The 23,858-nt window shown below is 41.3% G+C and overlaps 2 protein-coding genes across 5 annotated transcripts in view; one reads left to right on the top strand and one right to left on the bottom strand.

Annotated features, from left to right (window-relative positions):
- RNF17 (ring finger protein 17) overlaps positions 1 to 16,839 on the top strand; it is a 91,618-nt gene extending 74,779 nt beyond the window's left edge. The window contains exons 27-36 of the mRNA XM_064492907.1: positions 920 to 1,039; positions 1,982 to 2,062; positions 4,117 to 4,242; positions 5,356 to 5,412; positions 9,062 to 9,178; positions 10,283 to 10,451; positions 12,755 to 12,890; positions 14,603 to 14,792; positions 16,181 to 16,280; positions 16,749 to 16,839. Coding sequence (XP_064348977.1) covers positions 920 to 1,039; positions 1,982 to 2,062; positions 4,117 to 4,242; positions 5,356 to 5,412; positions 9,062 to 9,178; positions 10,283 to 10,451; positions 12,755 to 12,890; positions 14,603 to 14,792; positions 16,181 to 16,279 — 1,095 coding nt within the window. The 3' untranslated portion in view covers position 16,280; positions 16,749 to 16,839. The remainder of the gene's footprint in view (positions 1 to 919; positions 1,040 to 1,981; positions 2,063 to 4,116; positions 4,243 to 5,355; positions 5,413 to 9,061; positions 9,179 to 10,282; positions 10,452 to 12,754; positions 12,891 to 14,602; positions 14,793 to 16,180; positions 16,281 to 16,748) is intronic.
- Positions 16,840 to 18,524: 1,685 nt separating this feature from the next.
- Positions 18,525 to 23,858, bottom strand: part of CENPJ (centromere protein J) — a 32,957-nt gene continuing 27,623 nt past the window's right edge. For all 4 annotated transcript variants that reach the window (XM_031465666.2, XM_031465668.2, XM_064493304.1 and 1 more), the window contains 6 exons: positions 23,141 to 23,205; positions 22,771 to 22,890; positions 21,028 to 21,168; positions 20,867 to 20,951; positions 20,664 to 20,784; positions 18,525 to 18,894 (listed from right to left, as the gene is read on the bottom strand). In XM_031465666.2, coding sequence (XP_031321526.2) covers positions 18,702 to 18,894; positions 20,664 to 20,784; positions 20,867 to 20,951; positions 21,028 to 21,168; positions 22,771 to 22,890; positions 23,141 to 23,205 — 725 coding nt within the window. In that variant the 3' untranslated portion in view covers positions 18,525 to 18,701. The remainder of the gene's footprint in view (positions 18,895 to 20,663; positions 20,785 to 20,866; positions 20,952 to 21,027; positions 21,169 to 22,770; positions 22,891 to 23,140; positions 23,206 to 23,858) is intronic.

Here is a 23,858-nt window from a genome sequence, read left to right as displayed (position 1 = left end):
GACCTTGATTATGGTGTGTCAGTGTAGTTTTATGATGGTAACAGGTTACCCGTCTGGTGCAGGGTGTTGTGATGGGGGAGGCAGGCATGGGAGCTTAGGGAGTATGAGGCAGACTTCTGTACCTTTCTCCAAATTTTGCTATCAACCCAAAACTAAAAAAAAATAGTCTTTAAAAAGTTATTTTACAAAAAAGTTTGAGGAACACTGGATGACTTAAAAGCAAATTTTTTTCTCATAGGATTTCTCAGAACCTTTTTTATGCAATGTGATTCTCCAAGAAGGAAACATTACATTCAGAGTTTCCCAAGCTGAAACTGAGGAATACTGAGAAATGTTGTTTTATTAAATAGAAAAAACGGGACTTCTAAAATACTTTGAAAAACAAAACAAAATTTTTAAACATTCTCCAGAAAATTAATTATTCTCAAGGAAAGAAAAGGCTTTGGTTTATATGTAAGAAATCCTTTTGACAGTGAGATTTGATACACTATGGGATGAGGAAATGTAATGTTGTTTTTTTTCTGAATATGTTTTAAATCCAGATTTATATTTCTTTCCAGGATGTCTTTTTTTGTTGTTGTTTAATACCAGAGGGTCCCTTCAGTCCTCTAGTTTTTAGTAGTAAATTTTAATTGTAAATTTTTATTTGTCTAGATAAACAAGTTCGTACTGTACAGCACAGGGAACTATATTCAATATCTTGTAGTAACTTATGGTGAAAAGAATATGAAACGAATATATATGTGTGTGTGTATATATATATATATATATATATATATATATACAGTATATAATATATATATATAACTGAAGCCTTATGTCGTACACCAGAAATTGACACAAGATTGTGAACTGACTATACTTCAATTAAAAAAAAAAGTATACAAAAAAGTAATAAATTTTATTTGTCCTGTTTCAGGTGCAGTATTTAGATCACGGATTCACAGAGAAGATTCCGCAGTGTCATCTTTACCCTGTTTTGCTGTGTCCTGATAGACCCCAGTTTTGTATTCCGTGTCAGCTCTGTAATACCATACCTGTGAGTGAACAGTGATTGGTGGGATGGTTAATTTTAAATACTTTTATTTTATTTTAATTTATTGTATTTTATTAAGAATAATTTTCTAGAAATTAGAGTGTAAATTGAAATTCCTTTTAGTGCAACAAAAGTAGTAGAATATTTAGAAATAAGCTCACTAAGACAGCTAAAGGGCCTTTATGAAGAAAACTACAGATTTATACTGAAGGATATAAAAACATCTGGATAAATTGATACAATAAATTGATAGATGGGAAGGTGCATGATTGTTAATTTCTAGTTATGGCTTTATCAAGTAAAATTTCAAGATATTTATCCTTTATCTGGATCAGGTTAAGGAATGGTATATTAATTATCTCACACTACATAACAAGTTAAGCTTAAAACTTAGTGGTCTCAATTGACAATAAGCTTTTTAGAGGTTTTATACAGTCCCTGTGGCTCACAGACTAGGAGCAGCCTGGCTGGGTGGTCTTGGCTCAGGGCCGCTAGGGAGGCTGCATCCTGGACGTGCCCCAGATGCACATCGTCTGGCAGGTGGGCCGGGGGCAGGTGCTGGCAGGAAGCACTCCCTGCCAGGTGAGCCTCTGTGCACATAAAACGTGACAGTCGCTGCTCCGTGGTACGTGCAGGCATGGTCATTATGCAGGCACTGCGTTGGCATGTTGGCTCTTTTAAAGTTTTATGATGTTTTGCTTTTACTGTGGGTTTATATTTTTAAAGCATAAAATAAGAGAGTGACATGGGAAGCTGAGGCGAATTATTAGTTTCTTAAGATCATTTTTATCATATACCCATGATATCTCTGAAAATTGCCTGTACGTTTTGTACTACTCTGTAGTGTTACCTGTTTATGGCTGCTTTTGTGTATTTTCATTTACTTCCTGCTGTGTCTTATTTTGTGAAAGTGTGAAGGAATCTGAGTCTATTAATCCCAAACAGGTTGGGAATGTCTGGCAACCAGATGCGATAGAACTTCTTCAGGAACTGCTTTCAAAGAGAGAGGTGGAAATTCACATCATGGTAATTTGTATTTAAAGCATATGTCGTTGATGTAGATTATTTGCCATGAAGTGTTCAGGTAACATAATGTGAAGCATATTTTTTATGATGAACTATGTCCCTGTGTGATCCTAAATTACTCATTAACGTGAAAGTTTCCACTTTGGTTCCTAGGCTCATTTTAAATAAACCTAATTTTGAGCAAGTTCCCGAGAACTTTCATAAGCAAGAAATCCGGTAATTTGGACAGTTCCTTAGTAACGACTTACTTTGACCCAGGGAGAAGTACTAAGGAATTAGAGACGTTTACAGCACACTTGGTCGCTTTCGAGAGGGTGCTATGTGTAGCGCTGTGTGAGGTGCAGGTAATCCTGTCCTCAGAGACCCCATCTAGTTAGGGAAACAGTGAGACACAGAAACCTAAAGACTGGACACCACGAAGGGCTTGCGCGGAGCCAGGCGACTGGGAAAGGACTAAGTGTGACAGGAGTGTGGGGTGGTGAAGTCAAGCCAGTCTCCTGACCTGGAGGGGAGGTGTGCACAGAAGCAGGCCTGGCACACCTGTAGGAAGTGTGCGTCTGTGAGGAGCAGTGTGAACAGGTGTGTGAGAAGTACGGTCAGTCAGGAGGTCAGTCAGGAGGTCAGTCAGGAGGCCCCACTGGAGGTTTCTGAGCAGCCAGGTAATGAGAAGATTAACCTGGAGCTGTGTTTGAAGATTCAAGTAGAAAGATGTAAAAACTGTGAACAAGTATTTCTGTGTGAAGCTGTGACGTGACAAGGACCAGAAAGAGCCACAGACGCACTTAAATGAGGTAGAGGGGCCTCCCCGGTCAGTCACACCTCCGTGGGCGGTCACGGAGTATAGCAGAGATTGGAGCTTTTTAGTTTATCGAGGCAGCTTTCTTTGCTGCTTAGCTTAACATGGGCAAACACTTCTCAGTGTAGCAGGGGCCCCCGACTTCCCAGAAACCATGCCTGCCTGCCTGCCCTGCAGCCCTGCCGCACAGCAGGCTGCCCCGCCTCCCCGCCCCGGACCTTCCACACTGGTGACACGTGCATGCTGGGCTCTGGTCTAGGCCTGCAGAAACAGCAGTGAGCCATATGGTCAAACTCCTGCCTTCACTGAGCTTCCATTTTAGCGGGGAGAAGCAACTTTTTAAAATAAAATACAGAGTGTGTGAAATAGTGATAAGTGCTAGGAAGAAAAATGAAGCGGGAAAGGCTGGTAGGGAGAGGGGGGCCGGGGAGGAAGTAGCATTGAATACACTGGTTGGGGAAGACATCCTTAAAAAGAAAGAATTTGGTTAAGACTTTTAAATGGTGAGGGGACACCCCATGCAGATACCAGAACAGTTCCTGGAGCTCCAGGACAGAAGCCTGGAGGGTTCTGGAGGGACACAAGCCACTGTGGCTGGAGGACAAGACCCACAGGACTTGGAGGTGGGAACTGTGAAGCTGGGCAAAGGAGTGACGTGACCCGACCTTACCCTCTGCACTGATGAGAATCACACAGAGAACACAGAACGGGGGCTGCTGGAAGTTACAGACACTCAGGAGAGACACGAGTTAGGACCAGGGTGGTGCCAAGCAGAAAAGAGGAACGATGGCCCATCGGTCCGGTGCATGTCCAGTGCCCAGTGTTTGTAGATGGGCCCACAGGTTTTAAAGCCATTGTATGACTCCTAACTGTTAATTTTTTCCAATTCCTGCCATTTTGGATTTTTAAGTAAACTCATTTATTTTCCCCTGAGCATAGCTTTTCTTTCCCCTTGTACTTAGGATGAATTATCAGTATCATCTAAAGATGATGTGCAGTAAATTGCTTTCTGGTAAATAGCTAGAAGACTCTCTACCTTACAGACATGTAAATATATTCTATATAAACCATAGTAGTAGAATTGTTGCCTTATAACCTGCCAAGATACCATGGAGAAATTTTTGCAAAATGAGTCACTAGTCAAACTAGTAATACTGTGATTGTCAGAAACCTCCTTTCAGTTTTGCTGACTATGAAACTTTAATCTTCAAACAGATATTATTTTATAGTAATAATCTTCTGTATTGAACTTAAATAGGAATTACCTGAAAGTCCATGGGAGAAATTATCTGTTCAGCTCTATTTTGATGGAATGTCACTTTCTTATTTTATGGCACATCATAAATATTGTACTTTTGAACATTCTGAGGAAATACTGAAGGAAGTAAGTGAACTATTTTTCTATGAAAATCCAAACTGTAGAGAAAGAAATTGTGGTTAAAATGTCATATTTTTGTCTTATGCCTCAAGTCTTCCAAATAGTTCTACACGTCTTACATGTTAAGAGTGTCTCAAGAATCTGTCAGTTCTTTATTGAGAAATGATTACACTATGTCATGCTTTATAAATGTCCTAAAAAAAAGACTTCGGTTGCACTCAGGTTCACTTAATGTTTCTGTACCTTCAAACCTAAGAAGCTCATAGTTCTCCAGTGTTGTTTGAATATAGATGTAAATTATAAAATTGTACTGCAATTCACTGCCAGAAAAGGGCTGTCTCCCAAGAGAAAGTGTTTTTTCCTTTTATTTGGCGGTAGAACGTTTCTCCCATTTGGCCTTCTTACTAGAAACTCAGAGCCAGATTTTAAGCTTAGCTTCATAAATAGCCCATTCCAGTTGCCTGGTGCTTCTGTTTTTAATATTTTTAAAAACATAATCAGCTTGTTATACATATGGTTTCACATTGTAAGCTGCCACAAATACTTTATAGAAGTGGAATGTTCATCGTAAATATTAACATCAGCATTTTACATAGCAAGATAGTTTCATTTCTAGACTGACAGTCCACTTGTTGGTTTTTGAATAATGATAACACACAGCCAGTGAGTGTTCAGTTCAGCATACAAAACTTTCTTCTCTCGAGTGGAAAACCATGATGTTAGTCTGTGCATGTGATCCTCACTGCCAGCCGTTTCCTTGGAGCAGAGGGGTGTGCGTGTCTGCGTGCGTGCTCCTGTGTTTGTCAACAGGTTTCACCAAAACTGCTTAGTCTGCCTTCTGTTGTACTCTCCAGTGTGAACATTTAAAAGGGAAGGAAGGGCCTCCACCCTCTTACTGTAGACTATGTAGAATGGACATGCGCTCAGCATGATTTTGAGGGTTCCTCTCGTTGCAATGTTAAGATTACTCAGAACTCTAAATTTTCCCGGAGTTAACCTGAAATGACTACCAGCAAGGACATGCCCACAGTTTTTGTGGGATGAAATATTAAAGTGCCTTAAAACAGTACTATATAGTTGAAGATGGTTTTGTTCGTTAATAATACTATGTTATTTCAGAAACCAACAGATTACAATAAAAAGTATGAAGAAGAGAGATGGAAAGTAACGTTTGAGGTAAGTTTCAATCCAAATATTTTGAAAATTTGGACACTTCCTCAATACAAAGAATCCGATACAAGACTAGGAAGTAAACACTTTTCTTTTATAACAGCATTATTGAGATAATAAATTAAAGTGTACGATTTAGTGGTTTTTAATACAGTCACAGAGTTGTGCAGTCATCACAGCTATCTAATTCCACAACAGTTTATTGTCTCAGAAAGAAACCCCACACCACTGCTGCAGTCACTTCCCACCCCCTTCCCCAGTCTCCTGGAAACCACTAGTCCTCTGTCTGTGGGTTTGCCTGCTCTGGACGTAGCCTATAAAGGGAACCGGACAGTCCATAGCCCTTTGTTACTGGCTTCTTACATTCAACATAATGTTTTCAGGGTTGATTCATGTTGTAGTATGTGTCCTGTTTATTACTGAATAATACTCCATTACATGGATACACCACATTTTGTTTGTCCATTCGTCTGTTGATGGACACTTGGGTTGTTTATACCTTTTTGCAGTTGTAAATGAAGCTACTGTGAACATTCTTGTACAGTTTTTAACTGGATGTCTGTTTTCACTTCTCTTGAGTATGGACCTAGGACTAGAATTACTAAATCCTTGGTGAGTCTGTTTACCATTTTAAGGAACTGTGAAACTGTTTTCCAAAAGAGCTGCATCATTGTATGTTTGTACTAGGATTGTACCAGGGTTCCATTTTTTCCCATATCCTCACCAACTTTTGTTATCTGACTTTTTCCCTAGCCATCTTAGGGCAGGTGTGAAATGCATCTCATCGTGGTTTGATGTGCGTTTCCCTGGTGACTGGTAGTGGTGAGCATCTGCATGTGCTCTGTGGCCATTTGTATATTTTCTTTGGAGAAATCTCTTCAAATCCTCTGCTCAGGATTTGACACCTAAAACAAAGGCAACAAAAATGAAAATAAACAAGTGGGACTGTATCAGACTAAAAAACCTTCTGCACAGCAAAGCCAAATCAACAAAATGAAAAGGCAGCCTACTGAATGGAAGGAAATATTTGAAAATCGCATATCTCGTAAGGGGTTAATAGCCAAAATACATAAAGAACTCATACAACTGAATAGAAGAAAAATCTCATTAAAAATGGACAAAGAAACTGAATAGACATTTTTTCCAATGACAAGCAGATGGCCAACAGGTACATGAAAAGATACTCAACACCACTAATCATCAGAGAAATCAAAAAAAAAAAAAAAAAACCACAGTGAGATATCACCTCACATTTCTTAGAACAGCTGTCATCAAAATGCAGGAAATAACATGTTGGAGAGGGTGCAGAAAAAAGGAACTTTTGCGCATTGTTGATAGGAATGGAAATTGGTGCAGCCACTATGGAAAACAGTATGGAGGTTCCTCAAAAAATTAAAAATAGAAATACCATATGATCTAGCAATTCCAATTCTAGATATTTATCCAAATAAAATGAAAATACTAATTCAGAAAGTTATCTGCACCCCATGTTCATTGCACCGTTGTTTACAGTAGCTAAGACACGGAAGCATCTGAGGTGTCCGCCAGTGGGTAGATGGATGAAGAAGCTGTGGTGCCCGTGTACAGGCGTACCTTGGAGGCACCACAGCTCTGACTCCAGGCCACCACAGTGAAGTGAGGAGTGCAGTAAAGCACGTGTCCATGAAGTTTCAGTGTCCCAGTACATATGAAAGTTGTATTTACACTACGCTGTAGTCTGTTAAGTGTACAATAGCATTATGTCTAAAAAAAAACAACGTACATACCTTAATTAGAAAATAGTGTATTACTGAAAAATGCTGATCATCATCTGAGCCTTCAGTGAGTCATAGTAACACCAAAGATCACTGATCACAGGTCATCGTAACAGATACAATAACAATGAAAAAATTTGAAATATTGTGAAAATTACCAAAATGTAATGCAGAGACATGAAGTGAACAGATGTTGTTGGGAAAATGGCACCAATAGCTGTGCTTAACACAGGGTTGCCCAAAACCCTTAATTTGTAAGTAACACTCTGCGACGCACAGTAAAACAGGGTGTACCTATACCATAGAATGTTGTTCAGCCATAAAAAAGGCAATCCTGCCCTTTTTTAGACAGCGTAATAGACCCTGAAGGCATTATGCTAAGTGAAATAAATCAGAGAAAGACAGATACCGTATGATCTCACTTATATCTGGAATCCAAAAAACTGAACTTACAGAGCGCAGATTTGTGGTTACCAGAGGTGGGGTCAGGGTGCAGGAGTACAGACTTCAGTTATAAGTAAGTCCTGGGATGTGACGCACAGCATGGGGACTGGCATGTGGTTTATAGGAAAGTTGCTAAGAGAGTAGATCTTAAATGTTCTCATCACAGGAAGAAAAAGCGTTAACTGCGTGGTGGTGTGATGGATGATGGATGTCAGCTCAACTTACTGTAATCATTTCACCGTATATACGTTTATCAAATCACCACGCTATATATTTTGGACTGATACAATGTTGTATGTCAGCTATATCTTAATAAAACTGGAAAACATAGAAAAGGAAAATTTTCTAAATGAAGAAAATGTTCTCTCCATTTTTAGCTGGGTTGTTTCTTCTGCTCAGCTTTGAGAGCGCGTTACATGTTCTGTATACAAGTCCTCTATCAGAGCTCTTGCAGACACTTTCTCCTGTTCTGTGGTTGTGTTTTCACTTTCTTGGTGGTGTCCTTTGATCACCAAAGTTTTACATTTTGATGAAGTCCAGTTTATCTTTTTTTTAATCTTATTTTTTCTTTTGCCATTTGTGCTTTTTGGTGTAGAAAATGATTTAATAAGTAAAGTTTTATCATTATAAATGTAGAATTTCATTCCTATAATTACAAAAATAACATGCTTGTTTTGGAATGTTTTGTAACATATCAGTAAAATTCAGCAGTTGGTAAGTCACTCTTTGCTGAAATCTACCAAGTGGTTCAAATATATTTTGTTTTGCCGCCAGTTTGGAATTGTTAAATAGTAAGTGAATCTATGAATTTGAATGTGATTATTTTTCTTTCTATGCTAACTGCCATATTCAAGAATTCTTTAACTTATTAAAAGAAAATCACATGTATTTATAAATACATTTGCTTTTAACAACTGCTGACTGCCGTGATTTACTTTTCATTATTCCTTATGCGTTTATAGAGCTTAAGAGGGAACACACTTTTTTGATGATTTTAATTTAAATCTTCTTTTGGCATCTCATATGAATTTAGTTTTTACTATAAAACACATACTTATTCTAAAAATAAAAGAAATACCAGAGAAATGTGAAAAGGGAAAAAAGTCACCCCCATTCTGCATCTCAGACACCTAATCCAGTGGCAGTTCCTGTTAACTGTTAACTGTTCTCTAGAATTTTGTGTGTGCATGTAAATATTATACCTAAATAAACATTCATGTGGGGTTTTTTGCACAAAATCTTTTTTTTTTTTTGGTGTCGGGGACAAAAGAATTCTAAAGATCTTTTGATTACTCATCACATTTTGGTCCTACTGTGAGCAAATCGTTTTGTGTTATTCACTGTCTCAACTGACTTTCTGCTAATTGAAAGTAAATTGGCATTATAATGAACTTTAATAATGTAGTGGATGTCTGTAATAGTCATTCTGAAATTTGAATTTATTTGTGGTGTTTTAGGAGTTGCTTTTGTCTGAAACAGAGACCCCTCTTCTACCACCGTACTCGCCTTCCTGTCTGCCTCCCCCGGAGGAGCTCTACGCTGTCCAAGTCAAGCACGTTGTCTCTCCCAGTGAAGTATGTGATTTCAGTCCTGAGTTGTTGGTGTTGGTCTTAAAGTCTAGGATTGCTTCTTCACATTTCTTTCTGATTTCAAATAACTGACGGTTGGTGACCTTTAGTTTGCCAACCGTGTAATTTCCTCTTCAGACATTTGTTTATACTTAATAAGGCAAGTGTTTCTTAATCACTTTTTGGTTTTCCCACTTTGTGTCGCTTCTTAAATCAAATATGTGTATTTTTAAGTTGGAACTGTTTCCACCTATGAAACCTTCCCTGTCCTCTTCCTGCATTGAACTTAGGCGCTCTTTGCTCTGTTTTCCGTGCTGTTTGTCACTGGCTGACACTCTGTGCCACTTTCTTGCTATGTTTGTCTGCTTCTCCCAACTAGAGTGTAAGTCCATGAAGGCAGGGATTTTTGTCTGTTTTGGTCACTGGCGTGTCCCTAGAATGCTGTCTGATAACGTAGTAGGCACTCAGTAAATACTGACTAATGAGTAAGTACACTGGGGAAAATCCACTTACACATTCTTGGCGACCAAGAGAGAAAGAAGTGGCAGATTAAGTTTTAGCCATTTTTACACAGTGAACCCTTCTTTCATAGAAAAGAGTTTGCCCCATAACTTTTATGAGGGAGCATGGTACTGGAAACTGGTGTTGGTTTTGATAATGATTTTCAGTTAGTTATTTATCACTGCAAAACAAATTGCCCCGATTTAGCAGCTTAAAGCAACACACAGGAAAGTCCGGAATCCAGGAGCTGCTTGAGTGGGTCCCTCAGGGCTGCAGTCACAGAGCTGGGGCAGGGAGGTGCTGGGGCGGGATCCAAGGAGACCCGGCTGCCTGCTTGCTCCCTAGACCAGTCCTGGGCAGAACACCACCAAGGCAGAGGCCGTCTTTGGTAATCTGGCCTCAGTGGCCGCGGACTGTCACTTCAGTCCTGTTGTTTGAGTCACAAAGAGCAACTCTGGTTTGATGTGGGAGACAACTCTCCAAGGGATCACAGGGCCATCACTGGAGGCTGTCCTGCAATAGTTTTGTCCATATCATGAATACAAAATTACAGAATTAAAAAAAAATTACAGAATTTTAAAGTTTTTTCCTTCCCTTCCCCCCACTTAGGTGTATATTTGCCTTGATTCTGTAGAAAATTGCACTCTGTGTAACCAGCATAGCGACACAGAGGACAGTGGAGTCGCCTGGGAGTCTGAGTCTGAGGGCCTGACTGAAGCCCTGCGGAGGGTCAACAAGAACGTGGAGACATTCCCGCCTCTGACGGACTTCCGGACAGGTGCGGACTCCTGAGTGCAGGGGGTTCCTAGGGAAGCCGTCTGAGACGGCCCTTCCTGAGGCTCACTTTACATGCACGACCTCTCTCCTTGGGGCACTTTCATTTCCCAAGACTCGGGCCGCATTGTACAACTGACTGCGTGAAGAACGCTTTTCTGAGCCGCTAGCTCAAACTGTGACTTAGTATTGGGACCTAAATGGCAGTTACTTTCATTGCAGGTCACCTAAACTGATCATTCTGGAGTCAGGGCAGTAGAACTCAGGTTGTATCCTGTCCTGTCAGGATGGGTCAAATCCAGCTTTTCTTCTTTCTAATCCATCTTACCATCTTTATTAAATAATGGGATTCTCCTATGAGGAAGATGCATCTAGTTGCTGGTGTTGACGGTTCCTAAACACCAACAGTGGTGTCTGTATGTTTTTATCAACACGTGACAAATAGAGATATATTTATTCTTGGTATTTTACATGTATCAGAGGGTATTTTATCAAATTAAAACATTAGCCTGATTTTACTTAATGAGATTTTAATCACTCGGGAGCCATGTTTGGCTGAGAAACAGCATTTGCTTTTCCCTCTGCCTGGAATTGTCTGGAAGGTATAGCAGAGTCCCTGCCCAACTCTGCACACACTGCAGGTCTTCCCCATCCCGCCTGCACCCACCCTGCCTGCCTGCTCTTCTCCATCCCCCCTCCCCACTTTGTAAGCATGGGGGGTGGGGGGCAGAGCACTGCAGGGCTGCTACCAGCATGTGGAAGGGCACCTGGTACAGGTCGGTGCCTATAAATGTGTCGAATGAGTGAAAGAATAAACTCATTATGATTTTTTATTTTTGTTAATTCATTTATAGTCTGGAAGAAACAATTCCTTCCTTATTATATTCTTGTCTTGAGGGAATTTACACAGTCTCTGCATAGCATGGTAATTCATGGACCTATACATATATTATTTGTGCATTTTTCTACAGTTATTTTATTCAAGTTTTTTTAAGCATAGATATGTAAAGTTGGTTCATAGACAAATGCATATGAAATATGTACATTTGAATGAGAAATTTATATTGAAGGAGTTGTTTTTTGGGTTAAAATAACATGACAGCCTCGTGAGTTTTTAAAAGTTCTCCTTGAGATGAAACTTCAGTCATCGTTTAAGGCTGAAGATGGTGAAAGCTCTTTCCCCTGCAGACAGCTCTGTCAGAAGAGATTCTTTACTGTTCTGCTGATAACCTCGGCATACTCAAAATAATTTGAAATTAAAAGTCTTTTGCACATTAAAGTTATGTGTACTTAAATGCAGCTTGCCCACAACCACACTTTTCTTTGTGGAAATTGTGTAGAGGAGAACGTGACACGTGGCGTGAGGGGTGAAAGCGGGCAGGACAGGAACCTGAGGTCTGCGCCCTCTGAAATCTAAACGTGTGTTAACACAGGGGAAGTAATACCGCACTGGTTTTCCACAGTTTTACTCAAGCCTGGCATTCATTAGCAGACACTTTACTGAGCAGTTGCTTGTACCAGGTACACACGAGAACTAGCGGGCCACAGAGGAGGGGCGTGCACACCCAGGACAGTATGAAGTCAGCTCGTATTAAAGGTGTGTGCACGTTGCCACAGGCTAACAGCGTAGCGGTGATTAGCAGTGGTCAGGGCTTTGATAAAAGTCATGGTAGAGCTGATCTTTCTGAGATAAACTCCTGTCTTTCAAAGGGCATGGGGAACATTCCAGAACAGGGAACCGCTGTGAGCTGAAGTAGAGGTAACACATGAGGATGTGTGGTCAGGTGGGTTGGGAGTAGACTGTGAAGAACCCTGTAAATTGCAGTCTAAGGACTGAATACTGCAGACAGTTAAGATCCCACTGAAGACTTAAATAAGAGCTCAATGGAGCTGAAGTTTCAGCTTGGTGGTTTTGTAGAGAATGGATTGGAGGAGGTCAAAATTATAAGTAGGAATAAGAGAAACCATCTTACTGTCCTTTGCAGAAGACAAATGAGAGACACGGGGGGGGGGGGCGGTGGAAAGTGGGAGCCGAGGCAGGAGGGCCTGAGTCGTGGGCAGTGGAGGAACCAGGGACCCTGAGAACAGGAGACATGCCTTCTCCAAAATTCCTTGCTTAGGAATTAGGAGAAACAAGGTTTATAAACTATAAACAGCAAAGAGACCACAAGCCAGCATGGCTGACTGTTGAGTGTTTAATTCTGAATAATGGTTATATGGTGATTATATTTTCTTTGTACTTTACTGTATTTTAAAAAAAAATTTTTAAAAAAGGCAATGTAATTTTTCTCCTTTTTGTCTTTTCAGAAATGCCTTGCCTTGCAGAATATGATGATGGCTTATGGTACAGAGCAAAGATTGTTTCCATTAAGGAGTTTAATCCTCTAGCTGTCCTGGTACAATTTGTTGATTATGGATCAACTGAAAAGCTGACAATAAACAGGTTAAAAAACAACAACAAAAAAAGTAAACCTAGTTGAATTAGGATTCTTAGTATTTTTTTAAAAATAATTACTGAAAAGATTTTGGTTCTTTTATAAGAAAAAGATCTACTTTAAAGTTGCATATATACTGGGATTTTTTTTTAATCTATAAGTTGTTTTTTTATTGTGGTAATATATACATAATGTAAAATTTACCATGTTGGCCATTTAAGTGCAGTCAGTTGCCATTAAGTATATTCAGAGTTTTGTGCAGCCATTGCTGCTGTCCATTTTCAGGACTTGTTCATAATCCCAAATAGAAACTCTGTGCCCATAAACAGTAATGCTCCATTTTCTGTCCCCCAGCTCCTGGTAACCTCTGTTCTGCTCTCTGTGAATCTGTTGCTTTTAGGTTCTTCATAGGAGTCTAGTTACACGATATTTGTCCTTTTCTGTCTGGCTTATTTTACTTTGAATAATGTTGAGTTCATCCAATTGTAACATGTATAGAATTTCATTACTTTCATGACCAATAGGCCACTGTATGTGTCCTCCACTTCTGTTTCCTCATCTGGTGGCCACTTGGGCTGTGCATAGTGCTGCTGTGACCACTGATGTGTGAGTCCCTGCTTTCCACGGTTTGGGGCGTATACCTGGAAGTGGAATTGCTGGATCATACATGGTAGTTCTGGGTTCAATTTTTTGAGGAACTGCCAAACTTTTCCGTAACAGCTGTGCTGTTTACGCTCCCACCAGCAACAAACGGAGTTTGTTTCCTCCACTTCTTGCCAAGACTTATTTTCTGGGTTTTGTTGTTATTGTCTATAGTATTTTTTTAAATTGTGGTAAAATACATGAATCATAAAATCTACAGTCTTGCCCACTTTTGAATGTATAGTTTAGTGTTAACTGTACTCACATTGTTAGTGCAGCCAGTCTCCAGAACTCTCTTCATTTTGCAAAACTGAAACTCTTTCCTCATTAAACGATTCCCTTCCCCCTCCATCCAGCCCAGCAGCCACCACTGGTGCCTCATACGAGCACGTCCTTTTGTACCTGGCTTATTTAGCGTGACAAGGTTCATCCACGTTAGAGCATGTGTTAGAATTTCCTTCCTTTTTAAAGCTGAATAATTCTCCATCATACATACATGCTGTATTTTACTTACCCACACACCCATCGGTAGGTACTTGGCTCTTGTGAATAATGCTTTGAACACAGAGGTGCAAATACCTCTTCAAGACCCTTTCAGTGTACTCAGAAGTGCTGGATCGCGTGCTCCCTCTAGTTGTAGTGTTTGGAGGAACCAGCGAACTGTTTCCCACAGCACTTGACATTCCCACCACGTGTCTAGGGTTAGTGTCTCTGCATATCCTCACCACACCTGTTATTTTGGTTCTTAATAGTGGCCATCCTGATGGCTGTGAAGTGGTGCCACGCTGTGGTCTTGAGTTGCATTTCCCTGATCAGTGGTGTTGACCCTCCTTTCAAGTGCTTATATATCTCTTCTTTGGATGTCTTTTTTTGTTGTAAATTTTCTCTCTTTCTAGGTTACCTTTTAACTCTTTTGTGTCCTTTGCAGTTTTTGATTTTGATGTAATCAAGTTTTTTCTTTTGTTGCCTGTTTTTGGTGTCATATCCAAGAAATCGGTATCAAATCCAACATCATAAACTTTTCCCCTAATTGTGACATTCTTTAAATTTTTTAATGTAAGAATTTCTTTTGTGACAGACTGCGTCAAATTCCTCTTCACCTGCTGCAGTATCCAGCCCGAGCCATAAAGGTCCTCTTGGCAGGGTTCAGACCTCCCCTAAGAGATGAAGGAAAGACAAGGATTCCATACTGTCCCAGGTGGAGCATGGAAGCCCTGTGGGCCATGATAGACTGCCTTCAAGGAAAACAGCTGTACGCTTCTTCCGTGGTAAATACCTGTCGCAATCAGCCAAAACACCCTCAAAGCTATTTCAAGGATCCCTATTAAATTTCCAAAGTGCTTTTTATCTATGCAAAAATGCTTTAAAGCTTATAATGTTGTAAATACTGTAGGATTTATTTTTTAAGTCTTGTTCAAATGATGTCTTGGTTTATATTTAACAAACTTTTTATTAGCCCTGCAATGATTTAAGGTATCAGTGATGGCAGTGACCAGGATAAATGATCAAATGAGTATCCTGTAATCAAAGAATGTGCAAGTCCGTGAGGGAAGTTTGTAAACCACTAAGATAAGGAAGAATGAAGTGAGTGCCGTACAGAAGCTACAGGTGTCTTTGGGGCTGCGGTGCAGGAAACAGGAATGATGATTTCCGTCTGGAGAGGCCAGGATGTGGTGTTGGGCTGCATTGTAGGCACTTCGGTGCTTCCTGAGTCAGTAGCACAGGAAGTGATGTTTGAGCCGCATCCTAAAAGATGAGCAGGAGAGACCAGAATGGGGATTCTGTCAAAATCATAGAGGTTTGAACTGTACTCATCTCATAATTGTACTCATTTTGAATTGTTTAACGCAGTAGAAACTGTATCAAAAGGCTCAAATAAGAAAATCCAGGTCATGTTTAGTATATTCTTTCTAACTTAGAGGCCCAGTCACGTCTGGCCTGCACCGTTTGATTCAGTGCACGGCTATTTTAAAATTGGAGAATTCTACACACACCCACCCCCGAAAAGTCTGTACTTTTGACTTCTAATTACGTGTTGGAAAATCTAGAATGCCTAGGTCTGCCTCCTGAAGTCGGCTGACGTCCCCTCAGATCTTCATTCAAGCTCTCAGTCCGCCTGTCCTCACCACTGCTGTTTCAACCCTGCCCCCCTGATTTGGGACCCGGGGTTTAGGGATTTCCAGTACATTCCTGGTACATTAAGGATGAGCCCTTAACGAAGCAGTGCTGTTACTAGAAAGTGCTTTATGAAAACCAGCGCACGTGCCATGCTCCTGCGTGTGCAGTGGTGCTCTCAAGAAGCCAGTGGAAATGCCAGCAGGGCAGGAAGTGTTACTACATGTGTGTCCACCTCTGTGAGCAACACTCGAAATGTGGTCAGTTAATGCATAAAGCTGTGACGCTTCCTGTGTAGAACGTAAATGAATTTTAACAGGGGTGGGATGGCAGTGTTAAGGCTGACCTAGAAAAACTCTGGGGAGGAGCTGCATTTTAAATGAAGCAGAAGATGGAAAGAATGGTTTAGCAGGAAACCATCACAAACACCTTCTCAGAGTACCGAGTATAGACCGTAAACCTTTCCCTCTTGTCGGCTGTAGGACAGAACAGGCCACGAAGACATTACGGTGTTTCCTTGACAACCGCCTTTTAATTTCAGGCTCAGGCACCAGAACAGACAGTGACGTTATATGAGGATGAACAGTATCCGGTCCACATGTCACTAGTGGAGATGGGGCTCGCAGACCGAGATGAGTGACGTAAGTGCCATGACCTCCTGCTCTCCCTGCAGCCGGCATCGGGCTCACAGCTGCAGAGTCACACTCAGCTGCCCAGAAAGGCCAGAGGTGTCCAGGCAGCGACAACAGAGCTCAGCAAGAATCCCTCTGAGGTTTCTCCTTCAGGGGCCCTTCTTACCTGTGGCGCCCCAGCAGCCTCCGAGGGTCCACGGCTGTAAGAGCGCTGCACGGGCTGTGCTGCCTGTTCTAGTCCCAGGCGCTTAGGCATGAGGAGAGGAGCAGACTGTGGGCACTTCCGTCACTCACTTTAAGGGCATGGCTGTGGGGGCACGTACACACTGGTGCACAGTCGTGTCCTGTCAGCAGCGTTATTAAAGTACTTGGGTAAACAGCTCCTCTTTGTTTATCCATTCACATAAATGTAACATGATTCAGTAACTAGATTTGAACATTAAGCAAAGATGTGAAATAACACATTTTGTTTTTCAGGCACACAGTGCAGAGCGTCCACAGCAGCCCAGAAGAAAGTTTTCTGTTTTCTGTAGACCATTTCAGGTCTGTTTTGCTTTGTTCTGCAATAGTGCTGGCTCTTTTTTTTTTTCCTAACATATTGAACTGTTAGGAACTGTTTGAAAAAAGTTAATAAATACTTGCTTTCAAATACTTATTTTACTATAGTTTTTAAATGGAAGATTTTAGGCACATTAAACATTTAATCTGTTCTATAACTAATGTATATTCGGCTTAAGAAATAAGATGGGGTCAGCGCTTGCAGCCCCTGCACCGCCCTCCCCCAGTCATTCTCTTCCTGCCGCAGATGTGAGCGCTGTGGCTCTGGTGTTTGTCATTCTCCCGTGGGTCTTTGTAACTTCACATGCATACATAAGGCACTCGCATACAGGACACAGCACTGCTCTGTGCATGTTCAAGTGTGTGCAGTATCACGATCAGTTTCCCTTCATTTCTGCTGTTTACCCACATTGGTGTGCACAGCTGTTTTATTCACTTTCATTCTTATATCCATTTGTGCACATAACTTATTCTGTTATTAGATATTTAGGTTGTTACCAGTTACTTCTCAACTACAAATATACTACTGTAGGACCCCTCACGTACCTGTGAGGGGTGTTCTGGTAAATGTACTTACTAGTGGAATGTACTAAGTCATGAAGTAATAGCTTTCCAAAAAGTGGTTTTACCAACTAACCCCACGTCAGTAGTCCAAGTTCCTTGCCAACACGTGGCGTGGCCAGGCCATTATTTGCCGGCTTGTGACACCAGTACAGGTGTCTCACTGCTGTAACATGCACTCACTGGTTTAGTCACTTGTTTATCACTTACTCACAGCGTTTGTCCATTTTTCTACCGAGTTCTTTGTAATTATCTGTCTTGACTAGGAGGTGTTCTTTCTGTGGTCTGGCTATTAACCCTTTCTCAGATTTACATACCTTTTCAGAGTCTGTGGCTTAAAAGTTCTCTTTTCTGTTATCTTTGGACAAACAAGCTTTTCACTCATCAACCACTTAAGGTTTGTGCTGTGTCTCTTTTAAAAATCTTTCTCTATCCTGAGGTTAATATATAATTCCTTATTTTTCTTTGAAAAGTTTAAAACTTTCTTCTTAGTTTTTAAATCACATGAAATTAATTAATGCAAGTACTTTTTAAACTGACTTATTGCCAACACGACTGTCAAATTGCACTAAGTGACTAGACCAAACTTGATCATGTAAATTTACTTGTAGGTGACCTACCCCTCCTTCTAGGACGTCCTGCTTCTGTCGGTCCAACCTTAGGGCTGTAACGTGAAGGCACCTGTGGGCTGTCAGTTAACACTGCTGGTTGCTTTTCACGCCCCTGCCAGTTAGATCACCACCCGTTACACCCACTGTCCCCTCACTGAGATCTGTACTAGCAGAAAGAGCTCCTCCACCTGTTTTACTGTTTGACTTATTTATTCACTCATTGTTTTAACTTCCCATTCTATAACCTCTGTGGCAGATAAAATGCTTTAATTTTGGTACTAATTGAACGTAGTAGTATTTTGACTGGAGAAGTTGTTAGTCCTTCAGTCAGCTTTCTGAGCAAGACCTTGACATGGTGATATGCTGGTGGGAAGTCTATGTGATGCTGTATTTCTTGTACCTCTAGGTTTTTATAACCATCTCCAACCAGTGAAAGCACCCACTTCCTATTTTTAAAGTCTAGACAGGTTATAACCATAGGAAGATAAGGTAAGGAATTAAAAATGAAAGCTGTCCCTGTGCATTTCAGAGATTATAAAAAGCATCAAGTTTTATTTTACAATCCAAACAGTTGTTTCCATTTATGTATGTACACACACACAGCATATATAAATTAAAGCACAGGCTCCACAAGAAATGCACATCTTTTAACAAGAAAATCAAGTTAGTGTTATGTCATGATTAGTTACACACAAGATCATTACAATTTTGTGTCCATTAGAACATTACCATCCTTGTCTTTAACTCTGACTCGACCAGACGTGTATTTTGTTTCCTGGTGACCATTTGTATACACAGTCTTAACAGTGCCGTCTGGATATTCCCGTCTCTTGAACTGAGCCGTATGTAGCTCTCTTTGGCCATTATTAAACTCTATGATCTTGCTGCCATCTCTGTAAATGTAAAGTAGAATTTACTGCCTTTAAAAATATGACATACACAACAGGAAACCCTGGCGGCTAGTCCCTCCAGAGCGTCCCTTGGTCCTTTTCCCTGCACAACAGCTCTGCAGATTCTCTCCTGTTTCTGCAGCAGGCGGACGGTTCCAAAGATAGATAAGAACAGCACTTAACACGTGCCCCCAAAAGTTTAATAGATTTGTTTTCACCACAAAATGCTTAAATTTCTTCAACTCTGCACACGCTTTGCCTTTAAAAGGGGGGAGGGGACATTGTATTAAAATAAGGCTTTCAGTTTGACTTTACTCTTCCCACTAAGTTACAAGCCATCTGAGCGCCTGCTCTCCGTCAGGCTAAGGAGCGGTGCTCCTCGGAAGGCCCGGGCTGGCTCGGCCTGCTCCGAGGCAGTGGACACAGAGGCAGAACATGAAGAGTTAACACCAAGGTGACTGTTTGATGCCTGTGGGGGACGTTCACTGAGCCCCTAGATACAGGTGCTATGTGCCGCCAGGAGCAAAAGCCAGGGGTAAAGACTGGGAATCAACTTCTCCACACAGTGGGTTTTTTCCTATTTTGGTTACTTCTCAAATTTTACATAAACATAATGGCTTTGTGCCACCTGCAAGTGTTGGGAGGGCCAAGCCATATGTTCACGGGGTGTCAGCATCCCCTGAGAACTCAGGAGAAACACTAGTCATCTGGGTGGGGCCCAGCTACCTGCGTCAGAAGCCCCTCCAGGGGCTTCCGACGCACCCTGAAGTTTGAGAACCACTGCTTGAGTGAAAAACCCCAGAGTAATCCTGAGTGAACTGCATACTTGAAAGTTGCTAAGAGAATAAATCTTAGAAGTTCTCATCACAAGAAAAAAAATGTGTCTCTAACTGTGTGGTGATCATTTTGCAATATATACAAATACTGAATCTTTGTTCACTGGAAACCAATGTTATTGTTGATTATACCTCAACTGAAAAATACTTCTGAATGAACAAATGTGTGGCCATGAGTTAATACCTGAAGATGCACAGAGGGATACAGGAAACTTTTCATATTATTTTGTTTTTATTACAGAAAATTTCAATCAAAAGAGTAAGAATTTTTTTAAAAGTTTTTGAAGTCACTCAAAGTATGGTGTCCACATAAGATTTTCCTCAAATTTTATTTTAGTTGAGCACCAGGTAAAGCGTCACACTATGGAAAGGGAAACACTATCAGGGCCGTAGGAAGTTCCTACATTATTTGAAGTAGTGTTTTAACCCTTTTTTCCCCAAGGTTTATATCACAGAATTCAAGTTCATGGGCACTTAATACACTCCAGGAGAGGCGGGTGAAAACTGAAAAAATGAATTTGACAAATCTTCACCAGGATTTTAATTAAAATAGTGCCTATAAGATGTTCTTTTTGTGGATTGAGAAAGTCGCTTCTGCCACTGTTTGGTTATTCTTAGAAACTGACAGGGCAGCTTTCCTTTTTTGTGTCTGTTTACAAATCTCACCAAAGTTATTTCTGGACAAATACTGCCCATTCTCTTTCCATGAAGCACTGTCTGGACTCCCTTTAGGTCTCTCGGCTCAAGACTTACTGGACATTAGAGTCCACCTCTAACTAGTCCTAACCTCCAGGAGACTGAAAACCCGTCTCACCTGCTCTCAAATTTGAACTCACTGAAATTTTAAATGACTTAATGTTTTAAGATGTTAAAATTTTGGCTGGTTATAAAAGCTGAAAACTGGAAAATCCAAAACAAACTCAGCAAGTATCATACCGTTGCACTCTGACAACTGTACCATCTGGGAAAATGCTTTCTTCTTGTCCATCAGCAAACAAGGTTTTCACAGTCTGGTCAGGAAACGTAATTTCTTTTCTTCCATCTGGGAAATGTTTTTCTGTATAAAAAGGGGTTACTATAACTTTTATTTTTAAAAGAAGAGAAGAATTTAATAATGAGAAGGCAGAGCAAGTCTTTACCTATCTGCCCACTGGAGAAATGCAAGACTTCCAGGCCTTCTGGGTAAGTGGTGTGCGTGGTCCGGGCAGCTGCATAGAAGTAGACCTGCAAAGACACAGCAGCGCTGCCACTTCTCCAGAGCCACCGCGGGCCACGGAGAAGCCACACTGTGGACACCTACCACTCTCTCATCTGGCGTGACCTGCTTGACATCACCATTGAAGAAAGTGACGGTGACAGTCTTGCCGTCCGCACTCACTTCTTTTCGAGTTCCATTTGGAAACAATATAACATGGCACCCATTCTTATAAACCTTTTCTATCTACACAAAAGAAAACCAAGATCATCAAATGTAAGATTTCCTCCTGGGACCACATGACAGAAATATCCATATTCTCTTAATTGCCTGCCTTCAAATTTTTCATAATAAAAATTGAAACATTTCTCAAGAGGAAAGTTAATAAACTCCGTAACAGCCAACTTCACCTGTCAACACATCACCGCTCTTACGTCACCCGTCCCCCAAGACAGACTTTCTGTGGGTTTTTTTTAAAGGAAGCTGCAGACATCACTTCCCCTGTAAACACGTCAACAGGTGTCTCTGATGGAAGGATTTTTAACAGAACCAAACCGTCATCACTCCTAACAAACCAATTCCCTCATCACATCATAACCATCTGTACTGTTTTCCACAGACACAAAAAAGGCCTGACAGTTGACTTCAATCAACAAAGTCCACACACAGCACGTGGCTGATGTCTCTCTCTTATCTCAGTTTTTAACAGTCCCCTCCTTTCCCCCTTTTTAATGCCAACTGTTGAAGAAACTAGGTCACTGAACCTGTAAAATTTCCCACATTCTGGATTTGGCTAGTTGCTTTCCCACGATGGGGTCATTTAACATGTTCTCGTATCCCCTGTTTTTCCTTAAAAAAAAAAAAGCAAAAACAAAACCCAGCAGCTGACTCTTGAGGCCTGACTAACCCCAGCTGTGCCCTCCTGACAAGGCGGCTCCGACGGCCGCAGGCTCAGAAGCACAGCAAGCACACGGCCGCCTCGCGACCTCACAGGGACTGGGTCGCATCGTCAGACCCGACAGCCTTCACCTAAGGGCTCAGGGTCACTGGCGGCTGCTGGCCGGCCTTTTATTTCATCAGAGGCTGCAACCTGCTGATTCTCGATTTCCTCGTCCCTTTTCCGTTCATCAGCTGGAATTCTTCTGGAAAAGAAAACCTTTCCTCATCAACAGTCTGTTACCCTTTGTACAGGAAAAGTCTAACCACCTCCTCCTGACTGCTGGGCTTTGTCCATCTCTCATTCAAGACCAGCAGTGGACTTCGGCCTCGTAATGGCTCCTCAAGTCAATCAGAGCACTTGGAAAGGCACGTGTTCTACAAGCTGCGGGAAACCCCACCACCTCTCTAGCAAAAGACCCTCATCATTCATTCTCACCACAGCACCAGCCAGGCCGTTTTCCCACTCAAAACCTTTCCTGAGCACAGGAATAAAGCCGTCAGGCTGGGGCACAGAGCAAGGCACCTGATCCAGGAAAACCTTAAGGAGGCTGCAGAAAGGTAAGGCCGAGAACCGAGGCTCTGGGAAGTACCAAGGGGGCAAAAAGTACCAAGGTTTACAGAAGGGTCTTTAGCTGTGTTTGGAGTAAGAAGCAGCAGCTTAAACAGGACTGTATTCCTTCTCTAGCTGCATCTCCAAACTCAGACATGGCAACTAAATGATGCTGTATGTTGAACATTTTCAGAGGAGCCCAGAGAGTCGAGCTGAGGTCGTGCACCCAGGCCCCCTGCTCCTAAGCCCCCTCAACAGCCCTAAAGGTCAATTATTTTACAATGTAAGTGTTTCAAGTCCATTTTAACCCATGTTTATTTCTTACAGTATTCACTGGTTTAAAAAAAAAAACGCTTAACCTTTCCATCAGGATGGCTGATTGCTCCCTGAATTTCTTCCTTCTCCTCTTTCTCATCCTCTTCTTTACAGTCAGGATCTGGAAAGCTCACTGGCTCAGCGGGTTCCCTGGGGGAGGCCGTCTGTAAGGACAAGAGGCTCTAGGTCTGTCCGACAGGACATGTAATACATTTCAAGCAGCTAAAACTTCACTTTCATCCAAAAGCCAGATTCCACCATTACAGGGTTCTACGACTAGTGCTTGGTGTCACACAGAAAACTCCGTTCAGTAAAAAGCTTCCTGTATAGATGATTTAGAAACGTAAGCCAGTTAACCAGTCAACTTTAAGCCTGAGTAATTTGTTGAATATATAAAAATATAAAAAGGTTTACTTGTCCTTGATCCGAACTGCCTAAATCATGCGGAGGCACAGACTTCGACCTTCGAGATGGACTGCCTGTGAGAATGTAATTGTCAGGTTTAGTTTTATTATTTAATTGAAAGTTTTAAACTGACTTAATATTATGGCCAAACATTTCTTTAGTTCACACTCTTCTGTGAACTGTCCTTCACCCATTATTTAAGGAAGCCTTGGTATTTTTCTTTCCTAATTCCTAGACATTCTTCATTATATAAATCCAATATTTATTCAAATACTTAAGTCCTGGATGACCAAGAAGGAGTTCACCATGTGGAGGAAGAGACAGCTGTTCAACTAACCTAACAGACGGACCCCAGAGTATTCTGGGGACGGCCAATAGGGCTTCCATCAGGGGTAGATACGGGGCAAAGATAACAGAAGCATCCAAGAATACACACAGAATTCGATTTGAAACAAGTGACCAGGTATTTAATTAAAATCTAGGCCTACTGGCTGTGGTATAGACTTTTAGGATCATGACCAACACACCACTCATACACTGTATCAGTAACATACGGTATAAAAAGCATGCCACCACCACCACCACATGGAGGTGAAGTTAAAAACACACAGAGGTTCTAACATTTCCTTCCTATCTGCCAATGGATATTACAACCACTTCCAGATAGAAGGGCTTCAAGGTAGTGCCAGGATCTGATTTAAATCCTAAAACCAGACTGGATGCTGGC

The sequence above is a fragment of the Camelus dromedarius genome, chromosome 13 (genome assembly GCF_036321535.1).
Source record: "Camelus dromedarius isolate mCamDro1 chromosome 13, mCamDro1.pat, whole genome shotgun sequence".
Classification (NCBI taxonomy): domain Eukaryota; kingdom Metazoa; phylum Chordata; class Mammalia; order Artiodactyla; family Camelidae; genus Camelus; species Camelus dromedarius.
Note: the sequence above shows the minus strand (reverse complement) of the source record. Positions and strands in the feature narration are given on the sequence as shown.